The 19905-nt window shown below is 40.5% G+C and overlaps 3 protein-coding genes across 5 annotated transcripts in view; all 3 read left to right on the top strand.

Annotated features, from left to right (window-relative positions):
* The window catches only part of LOC115375274 (phospholipid-transporting ATPase ABCA1-like), a 59409-nt gene extending 56201 nt beyond the window's left edge, over positions 1-3208 (top strand). For all 3 annotated transcript variants that reach the window (XM_030074820.1, XM_030074717.1, XM_030074784.1), the window contains exons 48-49: positions 120-363; positions 465-3208. In XM_030074820.1, coding sequence (XP_029930680.1) covers positions 120-363; positions 465-608 — 388 coding nt within the window. In that variant the 3' untranslated portion in view covers positions 609-3208. The remainder of the gene's footprint in view (positions 1-119; positions 364-464) is intronic.
* A 486-nt stretch (positions 3209-3694) lies between these two features.
* On the top strand, positions 3695-6296 carry spink4 (serine peptidase inhibitor, Kazal type 4). Its single transcript, XM_030056845.1, has 4 exons — positions 3695-3865; positions 4410-4432; positions 4799-4908; positions 6090-6296. The coding sequence occupies exons 1-4, from the start codon at positions 3814-3816 to the stop codon at positions 6133-6135; spliced, it is 231 nt and encodes a 76-aa protein (XP_029912705.1). The 5' UTR covers positions 3695-3813; the 3' UTR covers positions 6136-6296.
* A 647-nt stretch (positions 6297-6943) lies between these two features.
* stra6l (STRA6-like) lies at positions 6944-19699 on the top strand. Its single transcript, XM_030056855.1, has 18 exons — positions 6944-7078; positions 8835-8907; positions 9345-9445; positions 9866-9996; positions 10096-10216; positions 11358-11403; positions 12030-12155; positions 12422-12495; positions 12597-12708; positions 13131-13284; positions 14412-14487; positions 14657-14738; positions 14859-14907; positions 15359-15476; positions 15563-15682; positions 16276-16439; positions 17101-17244; positions 18433-19699. The coding sequence occupies exons 1-18, from the start codon at positions 7053-7055 to the stop codon at positions 18684-18686; spliced, it is 1971 nt and encodes a 656-aa protein (XP_029912715.1). The 5' UTR covers positions 6944-7052; the 3' UTR covers positions 18687-19699.
* Positions 19700-19905: the final 206 nt, after the last annotated feature.

The raw sequence follows: 19905 nt of genomic DNA, 5'->3' as shown, positions 1-19905 counted from the left end.
AGTTAGAAACTGTGGGAAGTGAAGTGCAAAGGCACTAGAGCAATAAGTGTGTAGCACCAAAGATGATGACAGAATATACCTTTAAAAATAAGCTGAAATGTTCTTCTTTGTGTCTTCAGGTTTGGCGATGGCTATACCATCATCCTGCGGGTGGCGGGGCCGGACCCAGACCTTCGGCCAGTGATGGAGTTCATTGAGCGGGAGCTGCCGGGAAGCACGCTGAAGGAGAAACACCGCAACATGCTACAATACCAGCTGCCCTCCTCACTCACCTCCCTGGCCCGTATCTTCTCCCTGCTCTCCAAGAACAAGGAGGCGCTCAGCATAGAGGACTACTCTGTGTCCCAAACCACTCTAGACCAAGTAAGCAAACGTACCCAAGGGCCTCAGTATAACCTTTAATTTGAGCACATGATAATTTAAGCACATGATAATTTTTTTCTCTTTGCCTTTTTTCCTCCTAGGTATTTGTTAATTTCGCCAAGGACCAAAGTGATGAGGACCATCTGAAAGATGTCCACTTGAACAAGCGAGACGCTGTCGTGGTGGACGTTTCCCAGCTCAACTCCTTCCTCATGGATGACAAGGCCAGGGAGAGCTGCGTCTGATTCCACTGCCCCACCCCAACAGATAAGGACCACTAACTGAAGAGGAGGTGGACATTGTTCATTTTTTTATTTCTATTTTTTAGTCTTTTTTATTATCATTTCTCAGTGGACCTGCAAATAAGCGCACAGCCTCTTGAAAAAGATGAGGCAGGGACTGCAGGCATTCAGACAGCCACTGAAACAATGAAAACTCAATGCAAATCAATGCAAGAAATATAAATATATATATATATTTAAGAAGAGATGGTATTTCTGTGAGGGTTGGAGACTGGTGCTTCTCCTTCACAAGAGACAAAGAAGGAAAGGACTGAAATTGAGCGGACTGGAAAGACTTGAAACAACAGTAGAATGAGGATGATGAGTTTGGCTGGAAAGCTTTCAGCGGTTGGCGGCACTACTCGCTCACTGGATAAGGCATCTGGGTCTGGTAAACCGAGATATTGCTGGTTGGAATCCCCATTTTTTTGAAATAGTTAGCAGTAGTCAGTGGGACTGTATATGTGGCACTCGTGTACCATGAAAAGACTCTGTTTTGGAAAACGTTCCAGTCACTCACTGCCAACACAAACAGCAAGGACTGACTGACATTTTTTTTATTCAGGATCAAACCTCTCAATCTCTCTTTGTTACCAAGCAAAGTTGTTTTACAATGCAATTTGTGGATAAAAGTCTCTACAATCCAATTGATTTCACTCTGAAATATGTAGTTAAACAACGTTCTACTAATTTTATCCGTTATGTCTTTTTGTTTGAAGACTAAATGCATCTGAAAGACAAATGTAACCTCTATGGACATTTGGTCTGGATTTTTTTTTAGAATGATAACAAAATTGTCTTTTTTGTTATGTTTTTTTTGTTTTTTTTTTGTTAAATTCTTGATGTCCTTGATGTTGTCCAGCACAGTGCCTATATTATGTCATGATGGAGAGAGAAATCAGAGCACTCCAGCAACAACAACAACAACAACAACATGTACGTAGGCTACTAAGATATGGGACAGCTAACATGTCTTGTATAAAAGCACAAAAAGGAGCTTTTTGTGGATGTATGTGCGGAGACAAAACTTGACTGCTTCTAAAACCATGTCCTGTATCATAAAAAAAAATCTAATGTGTTCCTTGACGTCTCTAAGATGGATGTACAGCTTGCCACAATGGATTGCTTTCACTCACCCCCTTAAAATTAAACAAAATGTTAAATTGGACGGACACAAAAAAGGCCACTCAACTAAAAGCAAAGGACTGATCGACTGATCTTGGGAGTGTACTGGAAATATATATTGCATGCTTTCCACGGGGCCGCACACTGGGACAATCCTTACTGCTTTGTGTGTGTGCCAAAGCATGAACCGTCAGATCACTTTCTGAAGGACTGGAGAGGACTGAAGTCCCACTCTGGCGTCGTTGGATTGCGGGGCGTCTTTCTAGTACATACATGTGAGGTTTAAACTCAAGTTCTATTGTAAAAAAAAAAAAAAAAAAAAAAAAAAATCTGTATCAGTGTGATCTCCACGATGAGATGAATCGGATGGGAATGTTCCAGTGGGTGGGGCTTTAGAGAAGAGCGTCGAACACCTAACATGAGCTAGCATCCTTTTGCTTTCATTGTGATCTAGAGATGGTACCTGTTTCATTTACATACGCTTATATATGCGCCTGTGTCAAGGCACGATGGGAGCCAACACAGATGTGGATATTATATAGGGTAACAATTTTGTGACATTGTCCAGTGAAAAAAAAAAGTACCTGTTGAGTTAAAACGAGTGAACAAACCTGTGCCAAATGGAGTTGAATATATATTTTCAATCAACCAGCATTAATCTTGAGGAGGTAACCGTTTTGTACTGTCGAAGTTGTGCTGTTACTTCAGTCGTTTATTCATAAAACACAGCTTCACTTACACAGTACCTCTCTCTGTTTTCAGCAACTTGAAACAAAAAGGCACGTGTACAATCTACGCTCTCTCGTTCAGTCTCCGTCAGACTGCGCTTTGTCTTTGTATCTTCTCGCGGTGCAGTTGCCAAACTCCAGCATCTCTTTGAAAGCTGTCCACTTTAATAAGCCACCACGACTAAGTCAAACCCTTTTCTGGCATCACATTTTAGAACTGAGACATTCAACACAAAATAATTCCCCCCTGCTGTTTTTAGGGCCCAAAATCTGTTTCCAAAGCTAATCATTTAGCCAGACAAATCACAAACAGGGACCACATTAATTAAAAATACGCTTTAGGTGCTTAGCAATCTCTAAATTAAAGATCAGAGACTCACTAAGGGTGCTCAACATGTGGAGTCTTATTATTTGTAGGCTCCAATAGACTCTGTGGGGCTTAAAGCTTATCTTGCTATTAACACTAAGGGTCCAACAACCCCCTCCGTCACTATGTAGAAAGCTATCTGAGCACTTTAAAGGTGTAGTGCGCATTTGTCTGGTTGTGGCAAATCAATCGTGAGAAATAAAACTCTGCACTGGAACACAGACAACAACCCGTATAAGATTAAGCATTTGATATTTTAAAAAAAAAAAATGTCGGAAGTGAAATAGAGAATGAAACCTTAAAAAGTGATCAAGAAAAACGAGTTAGATGAAAAATAGATTGATGCATAAAGATCGAGTGAAAAGCAGAGATGGAAGTAAAACATAAGAGAGAGAGAGTACAGTACAGTTCCAAGGTGATGATTTCCTCTTCTCATGCTCAATATTATTATTTGTTTACATTTTGAAGTATTAAATAACGGCTGTTTGAGTCTGTTACTTGTTGTGTACAGTTACTTATTTACATTAATAAATTGATACATTTTGAAAAAAAAAAAAAAAACAATGTGTTTTCGCCTCTTGATTTCTGAAAGCCTGCAAATGTAGCCATGGTTGAAGTGTCTTTTTGTGCATGAAATTTTCTCCTCTTTCAGATAGCATATTGTGCAAGAAGGTTAGATATGCAGGTGGTGATGTGAAGTCATCGAAGGGAGGAAGCTCTGCTGGCCCAGGCGGAGCACCAGATTAAAGTAAAGTGTGTTAAAACAGTTGAGTGTGTGTTTACAGGACGTGACTGGGCATGACAGAGCTTGTGAGCATCTGACTGTGAGTGGGCGTGTGTGTGTCCATTGTCATCTGTTACATTCCCACGAACACAAATTTGTCCGCAAAGACGAAGTCACACACAAGAAGAATTCTGCACACTCTCGCCTTGTTTATCCAGCAACACCATGCCTGGTAAAGTCGTTCTCCTGGGACTCCTGCTCGTCTTTATGGCTGCAGGTAACAGAAAACTGGCAGGAGCATCTGAGCATCTTCAATATGTGTTATACATGTTATATGTGTTATAACATGTTTTTCTAGTTCATGTGCTGTCGTAGACCAAAGTCTTAAATATTTTTGATCGTGGCTAAAGAAAATACTCATCCACAAATACATACATATTTGCATATTTTTACATGTATGTTTGTCATCTATTGACATTATTAACATAGAAAACATATGTAAAAACCTATTTCAATCGTGTAAGTACATTTTGTACAATTTATGGAAGAAAAACTCAGTACAGGCAATATTTGAAGTTCTCTCATTACTTTATATGACGTTGTATTTTCTAGTCAGTTCTACATGCCGATAGTTTTCTATTGTTTTTTTTTCTCCAGTTCAGGTGAATGTGGGTCATTTCTGTGCGAACCGCACTGAATAGAATAGAATAGAATAGAATGTATTTATTGTCACTGTACAATGTACAACGAAATTAAAAGGATGGTTCAGTCAATATTATCCAGTCATTTATTGATTTAAAAACGCTCTGCTTGTTTCACAGCTGCCGAGGGAAGCGGGAGACAGGTGACAGATCCCCTATTACTGTTATGTACATAGTAATGTATTGTGTGTATTGCTGTGAGTGTGCGTCTTTAAGTGCGAGAGAGCAAGAGAGAGACAGAGAGAGAGGTGAGCCCTAACCACATCATAATAATCATAATAATTACATTCATTTTTTTTCAGCATATTTTACAGTAGAATGAAGGTGATAGTAGCATATATGGAGAATAGAATAAAATAGAATAGAATAGAATAGAACAGAATAGAATAAAATAGAAAAGAACTTCCATATGAGCGAACCCTTCTTCCTGTCGGTGGTTTTGGAGTGAGGCTGGCTCTCGGGTCAGGACAGAGGGTGTTGCACATTATCAGCTCCTGTGTGTTTTGCAGCCGTCTTGTCTGCCTTCGGGGACCAAGGCGTGCCCTCTGAACCTTGCCCCTGTGTGTGGCAGTGATGGAGTCACCTACCCCAATGAGTGCAGCCTCTGTGTCACGATTGAGTGAGTACACACACACAGCTGCTCTGATCTCACTGGCATCACACACAGACACACACACACACACACACAGGTGGCTCAGCGTCAGACGTTTTGTTTGTGACACTAGAGCAGCAGTTTTCAAATCCTTGAGGTGTTTCCAGCCGGTGCTCAGCAGAATGAGAAGAAGTTTATTTTTTTAGGATTAATTGTTAGGATTAAAAACGGTATGACTGTGAAACAATACTGACCAAAATCAAAATACACTTAGTGGCCTCTTAATTAGGTCCACCTGCACAATCTAATATGACCTAATACAACTGTTGTGCCATAAAGTTTCCTTTTCTGCTGCCTATAATGCTCAGGTTTTCTTTTTGTCACAGTAATAGAGCTGTTCAATCACTTCTATGTTTGGCATTGAGCTCATAGTTAGTGCTGCTGTTGTACTGGACTTCATTTTATTGACTACTATTCTGTCCCCCTCATTGTATATAAATAAGGAGGACAAAAAATTAGAAACACCTCTCAATATAATGTAGTCCAGTAAAAGACCTCTGCAAACTACAACCTCAATAATAAACATAGAGTTAAATTACACATTCTCCATAATGTCAACAAAACCTGAACATTATAAACTTTCTTAAAAGGTAGAATTTATGGCAGAGCTGCTGCACTGAACTGCATTAGACTGTACAGGTGGAGCTGATAAAGAGACACTGAGTGTATGTTTTGAAGCCAAGGCCCTGAAGGCAAATGGAGGTCAATGAAAGTAGGACAACTGGGGATCAGGAACATGAAGAAGTTTGAAAAAAATCTAAAAATGTTCATGAGCTTGCTGTAGATTGATTCACACTTATGTTACATCATTCAGATACAGAAAGTTTTTTTTTTTTTTAATATGAACATGATGCATATTGTTTCTTTGAATTTGGTCATTTGAGTGATTTATTTCATCAGTCTGCTGAGCATTAGTCTGTTGAGTTGTCAGAATGTCATATGATCTGACCTGAAGTTATCAGTTTTATTCAGTTGAGGTTTTGGTTTTACATCATTCTCAGACTCAAAGAGGTGCTCACACAGAGAAACAAAGACAAACTGCATCTCAAAATAGTTTTAGACAAGATAAACTGCACACGGAGTCACAGCAACACAATGTCATGATGTGTTTATTTTTCTTTTTCTTTTTTTTCTTTTTTTTTTAACAGAGAACTCAAACAGCCAATTTCGATTGTCCACGACGGGAAATGCTAACCTGCACAGGAAGTGATGTCACCACTAACGGGACCAGTCACATTCAGCTCAAGTGGCCCTGACTATTTTCTCAGTGTTACCATGACAATGTGGCCTTAACTGCTGTAAATGTCTGTTTGGTTGGCGTGAGAAATAAACATCTGTCAGCAGAAGAAAAAATTTCTGACTTTTTTATTTCTGACTTTGGTTAAATATTGCCTGCAAAATCCAGATCTCACCAAATTATTGCACAAGTCATTAAACTATACAAGATACAAGAGAAGGGAAATACAACTAAACAACTAAAAAGACCATAAATTCATCATTTCCCCGATTAAGTCAAGCAAATGACTGCTCATGCCAGGGACATGATGTCATTCACTGAACTGACGTCAAAAGTTAAAGAGTTACAGTTAGTGGACAGCTGGGTAAAGAATGGTATGTTGTGAAAAATGTTGGAAAGGAAAGGAAAGGAAAGGAAAGGAAAGGAAAGGAAAGGAAAGGAAAGGAATGGATTTTATTGTTATCAGTGTGAGATCTCTCTAAAGACAAATGCCTCGGTGTGTTTCCTGGGACAGATCAGAGGCAGGAGGTGAATGATCGGCTGGTTATTTCTGTCAGAGAGCTGTGTGTTTGCAGTCCATGTACTGAGTAACACAGTTATCAATAATGAGCGAGCGAGCGAGAGAGAGAGAGAGAGAGAGAGAGAGAGAGAGAGAGAGAGAGAGAGAGACATGGGTGGTGAGAGACATACCAAAAGACAGTGAATGAAGTGTTAAGGTCAAAGGTCATCCGTGGGAGTCACATGGTCATAACCAGGAAACAGAGAAGTGGAATCTGTCTGCAGCCGCTTCCTCTGCCTTTGGCTCTGTGTGTAAAACAGCAGCTTCAGAGATAAAAAAACCTTTCTGACTTCAACGCACTGACTTACATCGAGCATGATCAGAAGCCAAGAGGAACAAGTGTGAGTACAGGCTGTCAAATATGACACATGTTTACGATCCTGTCGCCACTGGTTGTTAGATTGTTATTGTAATGTGGTTTGGATGAAGCAGCTGACTCCTGCATGTTGGTTTTCTGAGTAGGCCGATCAAAAATAAAAGTAAAAAAAAAAAAAAACAACAACAGCATTTTACTGGTTGTTGATCAAAGTACAGACATTTACAAAGTGGTAATGTTTTGCAGACTCGATATTCAGCCATCACATTATCCATATCAGTACAGTGTATTCTCCTCTTTTGTCTTTCTTATTCTATTGATTATTTCATGGGATCTTAGTTCAGTTTAGTTGAGCTGACGAGCAGGTGCGTAGGAGCTGATTTGATAAACTCTACCCTAAAGCCCAAATTCTACAATAAATACATCAGTACTGCACAGATTAACCATTACATCGCCTACATATTAACTATATTTTTGTCATAAAAAGTGAACTGATTTGCACATGGATAAATGCTCAGATATACTGTTATCTTTATATGGACAGCAGAATGAAACATGTCCTCACTCTTGTCCTCTCAGACCTCACCTGACCCCCCGTCTCTGCTGTTCCACCTGTCACCACTATGCTGCTTTCTTCTCCTGAAAATATGTTTACAGTGATGCATGTCTAAGCAAAGGGCCCTAATTATCAAAATAGTCATTTTCAAAACCACCTCTTCTCACTCGCATTTGCTTGCGATTAGATTTTCCCCAAGGTATTCCCTTGACTATTCCTTGTATTTTATTCCTGTTCTCTTAATGCACTTTTGCAAAATTGCACTTTTTTTACTAGAGTCATTGTCTTTTGTTTGTTTTTGCTGTTTTTACCCATGCCTGTGCATTTGTTCTTTACTGTGAAGCACTTTGGTTCAGCCAAGCTGTTGTAAATGTGCTATAGAAATAAACACGACTTGACTTGACTAACCAAGCTCTGAATCAACCCTGAACGTATCACCGAACTGTTTTAAGATTTTACCTGAGATCCAGTCGCTCCACCTGTCTCTCCTGTTCAGTTCCCTTTCAGTCAGATTCATTCTGTCCTGTTCTGTTCGATTCATTCAGGTTTGTTCAGTTCCATCCTGATCTATTCAGTTCCACTGCATTCAGTTGTGCTCCATTGTTTTCCATTCAGTTCAGTTCAGGACGAGGCCCCGGGAGATCAGAGGCTTCTGGTCTCCATGGGCAAAGTCGTCCTATCCTGTCCGGTCCCAGAGGGTCTATGTCCTGGTTCACTGAGGGCAGGGCCCCTGGGAACTGGGAAAACTTGCAAACCCCAAGTTCAGGCTGAAGGTGGGGAGTTTGAAGACCCAGTTGATCAGAGGCTCCTGAGCACTGAGCCACTTAGAGGAGAGCAGAAATTTAACTAATCAAGTTCAAACAACTTATCTTTCACCATTTAGGCTCATGATGATTTTTACACAGCAACTTGCATTCCTAGAAAGAGAAGAAAATTAAACTATCCTACCGTCAAAGTGGAGGATGTTATTTGTTTCAGGTCATGGGTCGGCAAAGGCTTTGGCTCCACACTGAGCATTCGCACTCCTGTGGTTAAAAGTGGCCTGGATTGAAATCTACTGAGAATGTCACCTTTTTATATAATCCTTTTTTTGTGCTGGAGGCAGATAGATGGGAGGGCTTTTAAGATCCTGGGCCCAGGGGCTTCCTCAACCTTTAATCCGTCCTTGCACATCACGTTGAGCGGTCCACGTGTGAATTTGTCTTTGGTATCATTGTTTCTACAGGGGCTCTGCAGGGCTGTCTTGTAACAATGGGATCTCTATGGATCTCTTCCTGCACCTTTCCCTGATACCAGCTGTAAGTACTCCAGCCAACTACACTGGAAAATGAAAGTAAGGTTGTATATTTGACTTCCTATGGAGGTAAGATTTTAAATCTAGCAGCAGCTTGTCCAAAACAGAAATCATATACATGCCAATGCCATGTCCATTGTTACACCTGGCCATTTTTGTATGTGCTTCATATAATGCAGTCACAGGTATATCATGAACATAACTCCCATTGGAGGCATTTAGGTGATGCTATTATCCACAGCAACTTAGTCAGTGAATGAGTGAAAGGAAGGGCTGAATGTCTTGCTTATTTTGTTCTTTTGGTTGTAGGATAGTCCCTCTAACCATTCTGCTCCTCGGTGACATATGTTTCAACCTCTTTCATGTACAGAAACCACACATATGATCTCTATGTCCACTTGTGCATAGTCCCGTTTCTGTGATTTATGTCTTGTCTTCCAGATGCTGATTGTAGGGCTGCTGTCATTCTTCCAGAGAAGAGCCAGAAGACTTCCCATCGACAGCAGACTGCCCTTCCTTGAGGGCCGCTTTGCCATTGTGGTGTAAGTTAGTAACACCAACAATAACTTCTGACTGTCAAGAGGAAAAAGCAAGAATAGGTGGATCAACATCAACTACAAAAAAGGACCCTGGAATTACTCGATTCTGCCAACCTAATGAAACAGATGAAGCTCTGATTGTCATCATATGCAAACATCTGAGGAGTATAAAATACATAAAGCACCGATCTGTGTCACTTTTGAGAGCACTAAGGCAGAACAGTTTCTTTTACTTTCTTAGATTTTATCAGTATCATTGCTTTCTTCTATCTTTCCACCAAGATGTTTGGCCATTGGCATTCTCAGGAGTTGCTGTTGTTTGCGTTGCTGAAGTTGTTTGTACCATAAAACAGGACCGGCAGATTGAGAAGCAGTCCTTTATGCAGTTATTTATGATTTGTTGTCATGACGTCTGCATCCCAGGCCGCTGGATACAATCGGCAGCCTCAGTAACCGCTGGTCCTATGGCTTTGCCTTTGGTGCCATTTCCTCCAGTGTCCTGCTGCTCTTCTCTGAACGCTACGTCCCCTTCAGTGTCCCACACTGGGCCAGAGGTACTCGACACCATGACAAATGCATCAAACAAATACTGTGATTTGTGAGCAGATTGGAGAGGGAAGTGCTGGCGTCACTGTGATGTTTATTGTCCTCAGCCGTAGTGTATCTGGTTGGAGCCTTGGAGGTGGGTCTGGCCTACTTCCCTTTCTTTGCCTGCCTGTCCACGCCTTTCAGAGGGGCCGGAGCAGTGCTGGGAATACTCTACTCTGTGTCCTGGTAAACATTTATTAGGGGGTGGAAAGAGCTTTTAAAAATCCTACTCAAGTATACCGTCACTCTGATGAAATGAGGGACTGGGGTAAGAACAGTAAAAGTAAATGCCTGCTTTAAAATGTATTAAAAGTAGCTGAGAACTTTTTAGAAAAGAGAACTTTGTTACATGTGCTCTTTTCCATGTAACTTCTAATTATACAAATTCTAATTCTCAAAACAAGCTCAAAAGTGTTTATTTGAAAAAAGAATAAAGTGTGCAGAGTAAGACAGATTACTTCTCTTTGCTGGCTGACCATCCACTGTGCTGTAAATGGGTCCACAGTTAATGATGGTTCAGTTTCTGATGCTTTTGGAGCCATTAAGCAGTAATTAATGTTTTTAAGATGTAGCCAAGGCCAACACTTAATATCGGCTTTGAATACAAATAACATCCCTGACTTTAAAGAAGCTGCTCAGGAGGATGGAGCAACACTGAAATAACATGTACATTATATTGTGCCTGCATATATAATGGGTGTGGACTCCATTACTTGGACTTGACTTGGACTCAAGTCACAAGTTTCATGACTTCAGACTCGACTTGAGAAAATCAAGAAAGACTTGATTTTAACACCAATGACTACGGAATTCACTTGGATGTGAGCCTTTTGACTTGGAAATATTTGATAGCAGACCTTCCCCAAAGACAGAGATTAAAAATTACTCAATTAACCCATGTTTGCAGTAATGCAATATATGTCATTTGCAAATAGTTGGCAGGCAGAGCCAAAACAAATTATTAAATTATTATATTTTGAAGGTAAAGAGCACATTATGACTTGCTAAGGACTCAAATCTCAAAGTTCAGGACTTGGCTCATGACTTGGACTTGATTGGACCTGATTTGGGACTTGCCTATCTTAACTCGGGACTTGAATGTCAAAACGACATCATCCCAACTCTTTATAATTTGTAGAGATAAACTAATGTTTCTAGGATCCACACAGAATCACAAATTAACACTGTAACATAACAACAGTGACAGTCAGCCATGGACAAACAGATGCACAAATGGATTAATGTGAGTTAATGTGACTTGGTGGATATGTGGATAATCTAATTCTAAAATTCATTGCCAAAATGCATGTCTGTGGCTTGTTTGCAGGATCATTGTGACACTGTGGGACACATGCACCTGTCCTGCTGGTAAGGTAGGTGAGTACTGAGCCCAGCACACAGATGAACAGTTTAGTGCCTCGTCCACTTACCAAAGCCAATGGAAGCATTATGTGACTATTAAAATGTAGACCAGTGACTCAGAATACGGCTCCCCTCATTCAATTCAGCCTACTTTAGAGTTGTAACCGAGTTAATGAATATGCATGGCTCTGTGGAAAACTAAATGCTGATTGGTGTGTATTGTTTAATGCTAAGCCCTCATTATCTTATTATTATCTTACTAGTGCATACATAAGCCTATAAGGAATTAATAGCTCATTTTGACAAATAAAACCCATCAGGGTGATCTGGATCTTTGTATCATCCTGTGGGGATTTATTTTGCAATAATTTTACATGAAATATTAATTTTTAATTTATTTTATTAGCCTTCATGACTCTATGTTGTAATGTCTTTTTGTATCCAGTAGGTGTCACTGTTACGCAGCTTGAACGGTAGTAAATGGACTGGACTTGCTGTGCAAAGTGTTCCCTGTGGATATTAATATACCTAGGAAATATGTATATGAATGAATGAATGTTTGCGTGTGTGTGTGTGTGTGTGTGTGTGTGTGTGTGTGTGTGTGTGTGTGTGTGTGTGTGTGTGTGTGTGTGACCAGGTGCTGGGTAAATACCAGAAGGTGATTGTCCAGTGGCCCTGCATCCTCTCCCTCATCTTCCTCCTGGGACGATTCACTTACATGCTGGTCAAGGCTGTCCGCATACATCTGCAGCTGGAACATGAGGTTAACATGGCTTTGAACGTGTGTGTGTGTGTGTGTGTGTGTGTGTGTGTGTGTGTGTGTGAGAGAGAGAGAGAGAGAGAGAGAGAGAGAGAGAGAATTATACACGGATATTCGGCGGAGATTCTAATAAAGATAGATTAGGACGTGCACTGATAATGAGACTTTATATTTAGCTTGGAGAGGAGGAATTTCTTTATGTATCTGCTGATTATTTCTAAATAATAATAACTCCTATGCAAGGATTAATATGCTGAATCTGCTGCCAGGCCACTGAAGAGCTGATGCAGGAACACCAGGTGCAGCATGTGAAGAGACTACTGAAGAAGACGCCTGCACACAGGTACACCAGCAGCTCACACACACACGCACACACACACACACACACACTTGCACATACAGAAACATACACCGATGGTGGTTTTGATCTGCCTTTCTCCGCAGCAGTGAGTCACTCAGCTGGTTCCAGAGCAGAGTGTACGAGTGGGACCCCTGCTTCAAGTTCCCCAACAGGATCATCGGCACTGCCATTTTATCCCTAATAGGCCTGTATACAGTAAGGACAAAGCAAAGAGCGTGTGTGTGTGTGTGTGTGTGTGTGTGTGTGTGTTCTTTTCCCCTGTGGAAGCGAAAAACTGGCATGAAAAATGACTGCCTGAAGTGCCTTTGACCTCAGTCGTGACTTTGAGAAACTTTGGTTCAACAATGTATTCTTTTAGTGAAAGGTGAACTTGGTGCAGTGCCCTGGTTGCTCTCTCTCTCTCTCTCTCTCTCTCTCTCTCTCTCTCTCTCTCTCTCTCTCTCTCTCTCTCACACACACATACACAGTATATAAATATTGGCCTTGTCATATCCTCTTTTCTCCTCTTTTCTCGTCTCTGAAACTTCTTCTGAAACTCCTCTGCAGACTTTATTTTTGGAAAAGTCAAAATAAAGTTATTATCTGTCTGAATTTATTCACCTGTGTTTTCCCCTTAGATAACACTGGCAGACTACAGCCTGAGTGATCTGGCCTTTGACCAGTTAGACAAGTGGAGGGACACCCTGCAGCAGCTGACTGTGGCCTGTAACCAGAGTGAAGCTCTGGTGGGTCTGGTACCAGAACTGGAGGAGTTCACCTACGTGGCCAGGAGTGAGTCATTCTCCCAGGCTATCTATATGTGTGTGTGTGATTGACAGGGGATTAAGGTGTTAAAACTTGAAATTGTATCAAAAAAAAAAAAAAAAAAAAAAAAAGAATTACAAACAACCAAGAAACACCTTCAAGGCAGGAGTCTTTTTCTGGAAGTTTCAGTGTCACCAAAAAATAAAATACCTGCAATCAGGACTGGAGAATAATCATATATTAGTTTCTAATAAAAACTGACTGCACTGGACTGTTTAGCCAGCTGTTAACCAATACGGGGTGTCGGGTCAGGACAAGGAGACTGGACTCGGGTTCATACAACTTTACTGAACATTTAAGGCATCAAGTACATAAGTCACAAATGCTCACTGTCTCTTAATCCTATCTTTTGGTTCATGTGTGAGAACAGGGAAAACAGGAGATTAATTATTATTACTCATAGAATTAAACAACAAACACACAAGATTTACGATCCAAAAGGTAATAAGATAATCAGTGAGAAACTTAACTCTCAGTAGTCAGCAGTGAGGCTGAGTCTATAAAAACATGAAGGCAACATGAAGGTTTACAATTCCCAAATAGATTGGCTGCTAAACTTAGCGAGGCTCACTAACCACAGCATAAACCAACACAAACAAACACCAAGTAACAGACAAGCAATGGGATCGATATGACTATCTCCTTAACATCAGCATAACTTTACAACAGTAACCACAGCAGTTAAATTGCATATTCTACTTAGATATTTGGCCATGTACGACCACAAGTATGATTTAATTAGTTTTAAGTTCTCTGTGGTGCCATCTGTGGAGACTGTGTGCTGCTTGGTGCCGGGGATTTCCCTGCCTGCCTAGGCTGAGGTTGCTATGGTGATTAATTGGCTCATTAGCAGGTGCACTGCCACAGGCTTTTCTCCACTGACACACTAGTTTTGTGTCATTTTAGTGTCATTTTGTGATCACAGTTTTTATATGAGATTACGTCAGGGTGTTGCTATTTTTGAGCTTGTAGAAAACTTTTGCAGATGTTTGAAGACTTACAGCTGTGGCATTTCCCCATATCTGAATGTAGGGGGGGAAACACATGGATAAATACAAATATGTGTTTGAAAAAATGTGTTTATTGCTGTCCAGAGTCTTGGTTGGGCACCACCTTCTTCGCCAGTCTCACCTCTGTTGCCTACACCTTTCATGTCCTGGCGTGTTACAGGTAAGAGATGGAAGAGAAAAGGCTGTATCTGAAAAATAAATCAACTTAACTTTAACTTTAACTGGAACATGGCAGAGAGCCCATAAGAGTTTGATTGATTTGTTAGGATGTTTTCACTGTGTCTCTTGTTCTTGCCCCATCCTGTCACCATGCTGTCCTGCTGCCTTAGGAAACACCTGAAGAGACTGTGGGCAGGACAGAAAGGTTTTCTTCCTGAAAAGTTCCACAAACCCAGTTCAGCTGTCAGTGTGGTGAGTAACACACACACACACACACACACACACACACACACACACACACACACACACACGACCAGCAGACTTGTAAATGCATATCCATAAACAAGTTTCTTTGTGTGTGTTTTTTTGCAGGCTGCCATTGCAAGATACTCTGGATGGCAAATAGCTTTTACACTGTGGGGTAAGCTTTTCACTTTCGGGGTTGAGAAAGTGCATGGAAAATGAAAAGACACATACGTTTGTGTTGAAAATATACAGGCCGTCGGGGCTTGATGGACTAAACAAAAATGTCGCCACACACTTGACACACAGAACAAAGCAAGTAGATAAATACATTAATTATCTATATCATGGTTTCCTGCTGCAGGCTTTGGATTAGGACCTGGACCGGGTCACTGTGGCCCTTTTGCAGATATCCCATTGGTTTACATTTTGCATGCTCCATTCCTCATTATGTCCCATTCTAACTCCTATATTGTATATGCAGGAAATATAAACTTAGATATAACCATTCAGTGTAACTGCATTTCTACACGTTGCCTTCTCCGTTCTGTCTTTTTGAGCCCAAACAGCACGACTTGAATAACTGGAGCTTATGTGATGTAGTGATTTGTTTTGTGCTTCATTTCTAGGTTACCTGATTGTCCATTTTGTCCAGTTCCTGTTTGCCCTGTTTTTTGTCTACCTACTGATCCTTCCTATCATACATGGGAAAGCACTGACCATGCTGACCAACTTGGGCATCATCCTGTAAGGCTGCTTATGTGGCTGCAGAAAAATAGTTAAATATATTGACTGATTGATTGATTTATTACAACCTCTCTCCTGTCTCCAAGTCTGACCATTGGTCTGGTGGTTGGCCTGGTGATTCTCCAGATTGCTCTGGTCCAGATCTTCTTCCTCCAGGAGAAAATGTCTCCCACTGATAAACAGAAACCCCTGGCTCTCAACAACAGGTAGGTAGTGTGGATCATATTTGTCAAAGAAATACCCTCAGGATGCAGCGTTTAACCATGTACCCCCCCTCTGATCAATATGCGGTTATGGTAGAAAAGTGCTGCAAGGAAAATGACAAACCATGAGCAGGCAGAATACAAGCAAAGCACACAGAGTAAAAGTAATCTATAATTGTATTTTTGGCACTCTTGTTGAAACATTGTCCCCTGAACACTTGCCTTATGTAATGGATATATTGTATTGAAAGCATTTGCTCCCCTCTGAAATTTACTACCGGTTGTGAAACCTCAATATGAGTTTTTCATATATCTTGGAGGTGTAAAGACTGTTTGCATTGTCATTTCTGAGCCAAACAGACCTATATTTTGTTTAGTGGCAATAAAATTGTTTTCTCTGTAAGTGGTGGGCCTGTTTGTTGGGATTTGTGGCCCATTTTGGTATCAACCTGTATTTTGAGTTACAATGGGCAAAGACAGTGCCATGTGGAAATTTTTTAATACATGTGCATAGCATACACATAAAAAGGAATGATTACAATGAAATCCATGTGGCAGCTTGAAATAACAATGAAAACTTTCTGTCCTGCCCTCAGGAAAGCCTTCCACTGCTTCAACTACTTCTTCTTCTTCTACAACGTGGTGATGGGGTTCAGCAACTGCATCCTGAGGCTGCTGTCCAGCATCGTGGTGGGAACATGGCTGGTGTCCCGAATCGACCGAACCATCATGCAGAGGGGATATGAGGGCATGGACCCTGGTAAGAACAAGCAGAATACATGCTTTAACCATTTCATTATGATCAGAGACATGGTGGTAAATAAAAAGGTGGGTAAACTACAACCTCTTAGCGATTATCAAACAGTAAACGTAATTGACTCTTAAATTCCCTAATAAACTCCTCCAGTATAACTTAGATCGCTTTGATATGATTTATTACTATGTTTGTGATCAATTTACAGCCCAAAGGTTTACATAAGGCTGAAAAGGTGTTCAACTGTATTCAGCAAATAAAATGGAGTCTAATCTGAATTTAGGTACGTTTTATTTTTCCCACATCCATAAATTGGGTGTAGGGATTTGTCAGTGATTATTCGTTGTCTTGGTGGTTAAAGCTTGACTATAGAAGGGTTCAGTGCCAAAATGCTTTATGCCCATTTTGTGAGGGGAAACAAATTATGATGTCACTTATAATCTTAAAGTTATCAAGAGAAAAATACATAGCAGCTCCTTCCAGGAGATGGAGGTATTTCACAGGGTCTAAAATCAGGCCTGTTGATTCAGGTATCTGTTTCACTGAACATCTCATCACAAAGCTTGATATATCCAGTTTATCCTGATGATGGTGATGTTGGTAGCCCTTTTGTTTGTTCTGTAAATGCCTTGTGCTGTTGTATCCTCTCCGCCTCTGCATATTCCAGGCTACAGTACATGGATCGGGATGATCTTTGCTGACCACTACCATAACAACCCAGTGATGGTGTGTTTCTGCCAGCTGCTGGTCTCCAACATACTGGAGAGAGACCCTGCCACTGTGTACTCAACATTCAACAACACATCATCAGGTCAGTAGCATGCACACCCTCACATACGTGTGCGAGAAACATAGAAACATAATGTCACATGTGACCTCTTGAGTCATATTTACATTAAACAACTTCTTCCACCCTCCATCTTAGTGGCTAAAAGCTTTCAAATACAAAAAAAAACAAAACAAAACAAAAAAACTAATTATAAAGCCATGAAACAGAATGCATAATTAGATTTGATCAGATTTGATCAAACATAAATGAACCCTTTAAGGGAACTGGGTCATTGCAGCAGAAAAGAATAAGCTATAGCTAAGAATAGAGCAAATACAGAGGGCTGATGATAATGAGAGATAATGAGAATACAGTCTTAATTGACAAATTTATTGATCTGCAGATTACAGCATGCATGTACACTGGCTGCTCACAATATAAATTTTACAGAGTGAGCGTGCAAGTTTGTATTGTGCTTCAACCCAGAATGTCTTGGGGTGTAGGGGAAAAGACTAGTCACCAGCTAGGAAATTATATATTTAATATGGAAACAAATGCAGCACCAATATAAGTAGGTGAACAAGCAGTGGTGTGCTGGATTTTATAGTAGAGCAGTTGGACTTGATTTGTCATGCAGGAGCCAATCTGGTTCAAGCTCCAAAGTCAGCAGCCAATCATACAGGTGGAGTAGCCACAAGACATAACCAAAACAGTATCACACACCAGTATAACAATAGTTGTGTGTAACATGGTGCTAGTAGCTGTTCACTTAGGACTGTGTACAACTCTTTGTGCAGAGGAAAAATCCTTGCAGACATGGGAACAAAAACATGCCAGTAATGTGCATGACGACAGATTTGAACTGTGCAAGCAGTGTAGAGGCATAAAGCAGTCCAGAGCATAGGAGCAGAGGAAAATAATCCAAATAAAGCCTTGCAAATTTGTATGTGGTTTCCTACTTGTCATTTGTGTATACTGATTCACTGCATGATGTGAAAATGTGCTGCATGTCAAGCAAAATGTATTTTATTATTATTATTATTTTTTTTTTTTTATAAAAGTACAGTTTCATTTAATTTCATCTCAAACTCTATGCATCCCTTTCTTTCCTCCATCTCTCCCTCCTCAGGTTACACTAGTCTCCAAACTGATGTCCTCTTTTAAATCATGTTAGCATTTTATGTTCATGAACCTCATGAACAAACGTACTATCACTCTTTTCCCCCCCAGAATCTCCTGTGAACAGCAAGGCCAGGAGGCGCTGGGCGCTCCTTTACACATTACTGAGGAACCCTCGTCTAATCCTGCTCAGGAAACAGCATCTCGCCTCCCCTTCATCACCACCACCGCCAACATCATCATCATCATCACCCTCACAGTCAAACACAGAAGTGCAGGCTTGGGTTATGGCCTCCCAGACACAGAACAGCCAGACAGCGTCACAATCACCACCAGAGATCACAGTCACACCGCCAGAGGAGTGATAAAGGGGCATTTCCATCAAATGTGGTCTTTTAAATCAAACTAAAACACGCCCTGTGTTATATCCCGTGTTATAAGAGTGATGCTGTGATATTTTTAGTCTGATTCCAGGGGCGCCATTTCACTAAGCTCTGAATTTTGGAGGTGTAGCAAAGTCGGTTTATTTAATAACATTTGTCACCAAAACCTTCAAAACACACTTAAAATCACAAAATTTCAGAGGAAAAGTGGAGCAATGACTGGTGACTGACAAGATATCTGTTTGATGTTATACATTATTATATATAGGTTACTAAAGTGGGAGCATTGGTCCCAACTGCTGCCCTGTTGTGTGTGTGTACATGTATATATATGTGTGTGTGTGTGTGTGTGTGTGTGTGTGTGTGTGGCTTCCAGATATTTTTCCAGAATGTCTAAGACCTATACGTCTGAAAACAACAAGATCAGTTTGGGACTCATTTAGGTAAAGATGTGCACTTCTGCATTCTATTTTGGTAATAATAATAATAATAATAATAATAATAATAATTTTGAGATTTAAAATAATTTAAGAACCTCTGCCATTTGCTGTTTTTATGTGTGAGCTTTAATAAATATGATGACATTTGTGGAATCTGTAGGCTTTCAGTCCTTTCAGAGTGCAAAGAGGTCAGTTAATTCCAGGGGTGTGTGGTCCATATATAGATGGGCACCGCTAATTCTGTAATTCTAATTATGAAATACATGTTTGTTATTGTCATATTGTGTGTGTGTGTATGTGTGTGTGTGTTAATTTCAGTTGTTACTCTGTTATACATTATTACAGAAATGTGTGATGACTGATGTAAAAGTGCTGCCTACAATCTTTGTGCCAAAAGGTGTACTATTCTCCACCCAACAGCGGTATGCAAAAACAATTTTTCCATGGTACGCGAAGGAATTTTTCTCATTTTGAGTGGTCATTTCGGTTTATTGCTCAATAGGTAAGGTTAAGGTTAAGCAAGCTGGTTGTGGCTACCATTGGGGAAAGCATATAGAGAATGAATGTAAGTCAATTAAATCTTCCTCCGCTTTGCTGGGGAAATGCCTGCGTTGTGAGTGCAATATGTTTGGCTTTTTCTGGGAGACCCCGATTGGTTGACACTGCACTGTGAAAATAAGTGGATCTAGGTCATATTTATCTGATTATTCCGATCAGAACATGAAGGCAGCATGCTTCACTGTGCAGCGCTGTCTGTCTAG

This window comes from Myripristis murdjan, chromosome 1 (assembly GCF_902150065.1).
Source record: "Myripristis murdjan chromosome 1, fMyrMur1.1, whole genome shotgun sequence".
NCBI lineage: Eukaryota > Metazoa > Chordata > Actinopteri > Holocentriformes > Holocentridae > Myripristis > Myripristis murdjan.
This window is presented reverse-complemented; position numbering and strand designations above follow the sequence as displayed.

Excerpts from the sequence above, each read along its gene's own strand:
- stra6l (XM_030056855.1), top strand. The coding sequence starts at position 7,053 with ATGATCAGAAGCCAAGAGGAACAAGT. Across the intron at positions 12,156-12,421 it reads ATCTGCAGCTGGAACATGAG|GCCACTGAAGAGCTGATGCA; the intron begins GTTAACATGGCT and ends ATCTGCTGCCAG. Across the intron at positions 13,285-14,411 it reads GTTCACCTACGTGGCCAGGA|AGTCTTGGTTGGGCACCACC; the intron begins GTGAGTCATTCT and ends ATTGCTGTCCAG.
- spink4 (XM_030056845.1), top strand. The coding sequence starts at position 3,814 with ATGCCTGGTAAAGTCGTTCTCCTGGGACTCCTGCTCGTCTTTATGGCT. Across the intron at positions 4,433-4,798 it reads CCGAGGGAAGCGGGAGACAG|CCGTCTTGTCTGCCTTCGGG; the intron begins GTGACAGATCCC and ends TGTGTTTTGCAG. Across the intron at positions 4,909-6,089 it reads AGCCTCTGTGTCACGATTGA|AGAACTCAAACAGCCAATTT; the intron begins GTGAGTACACAC and ends TTTTTTTAACAG.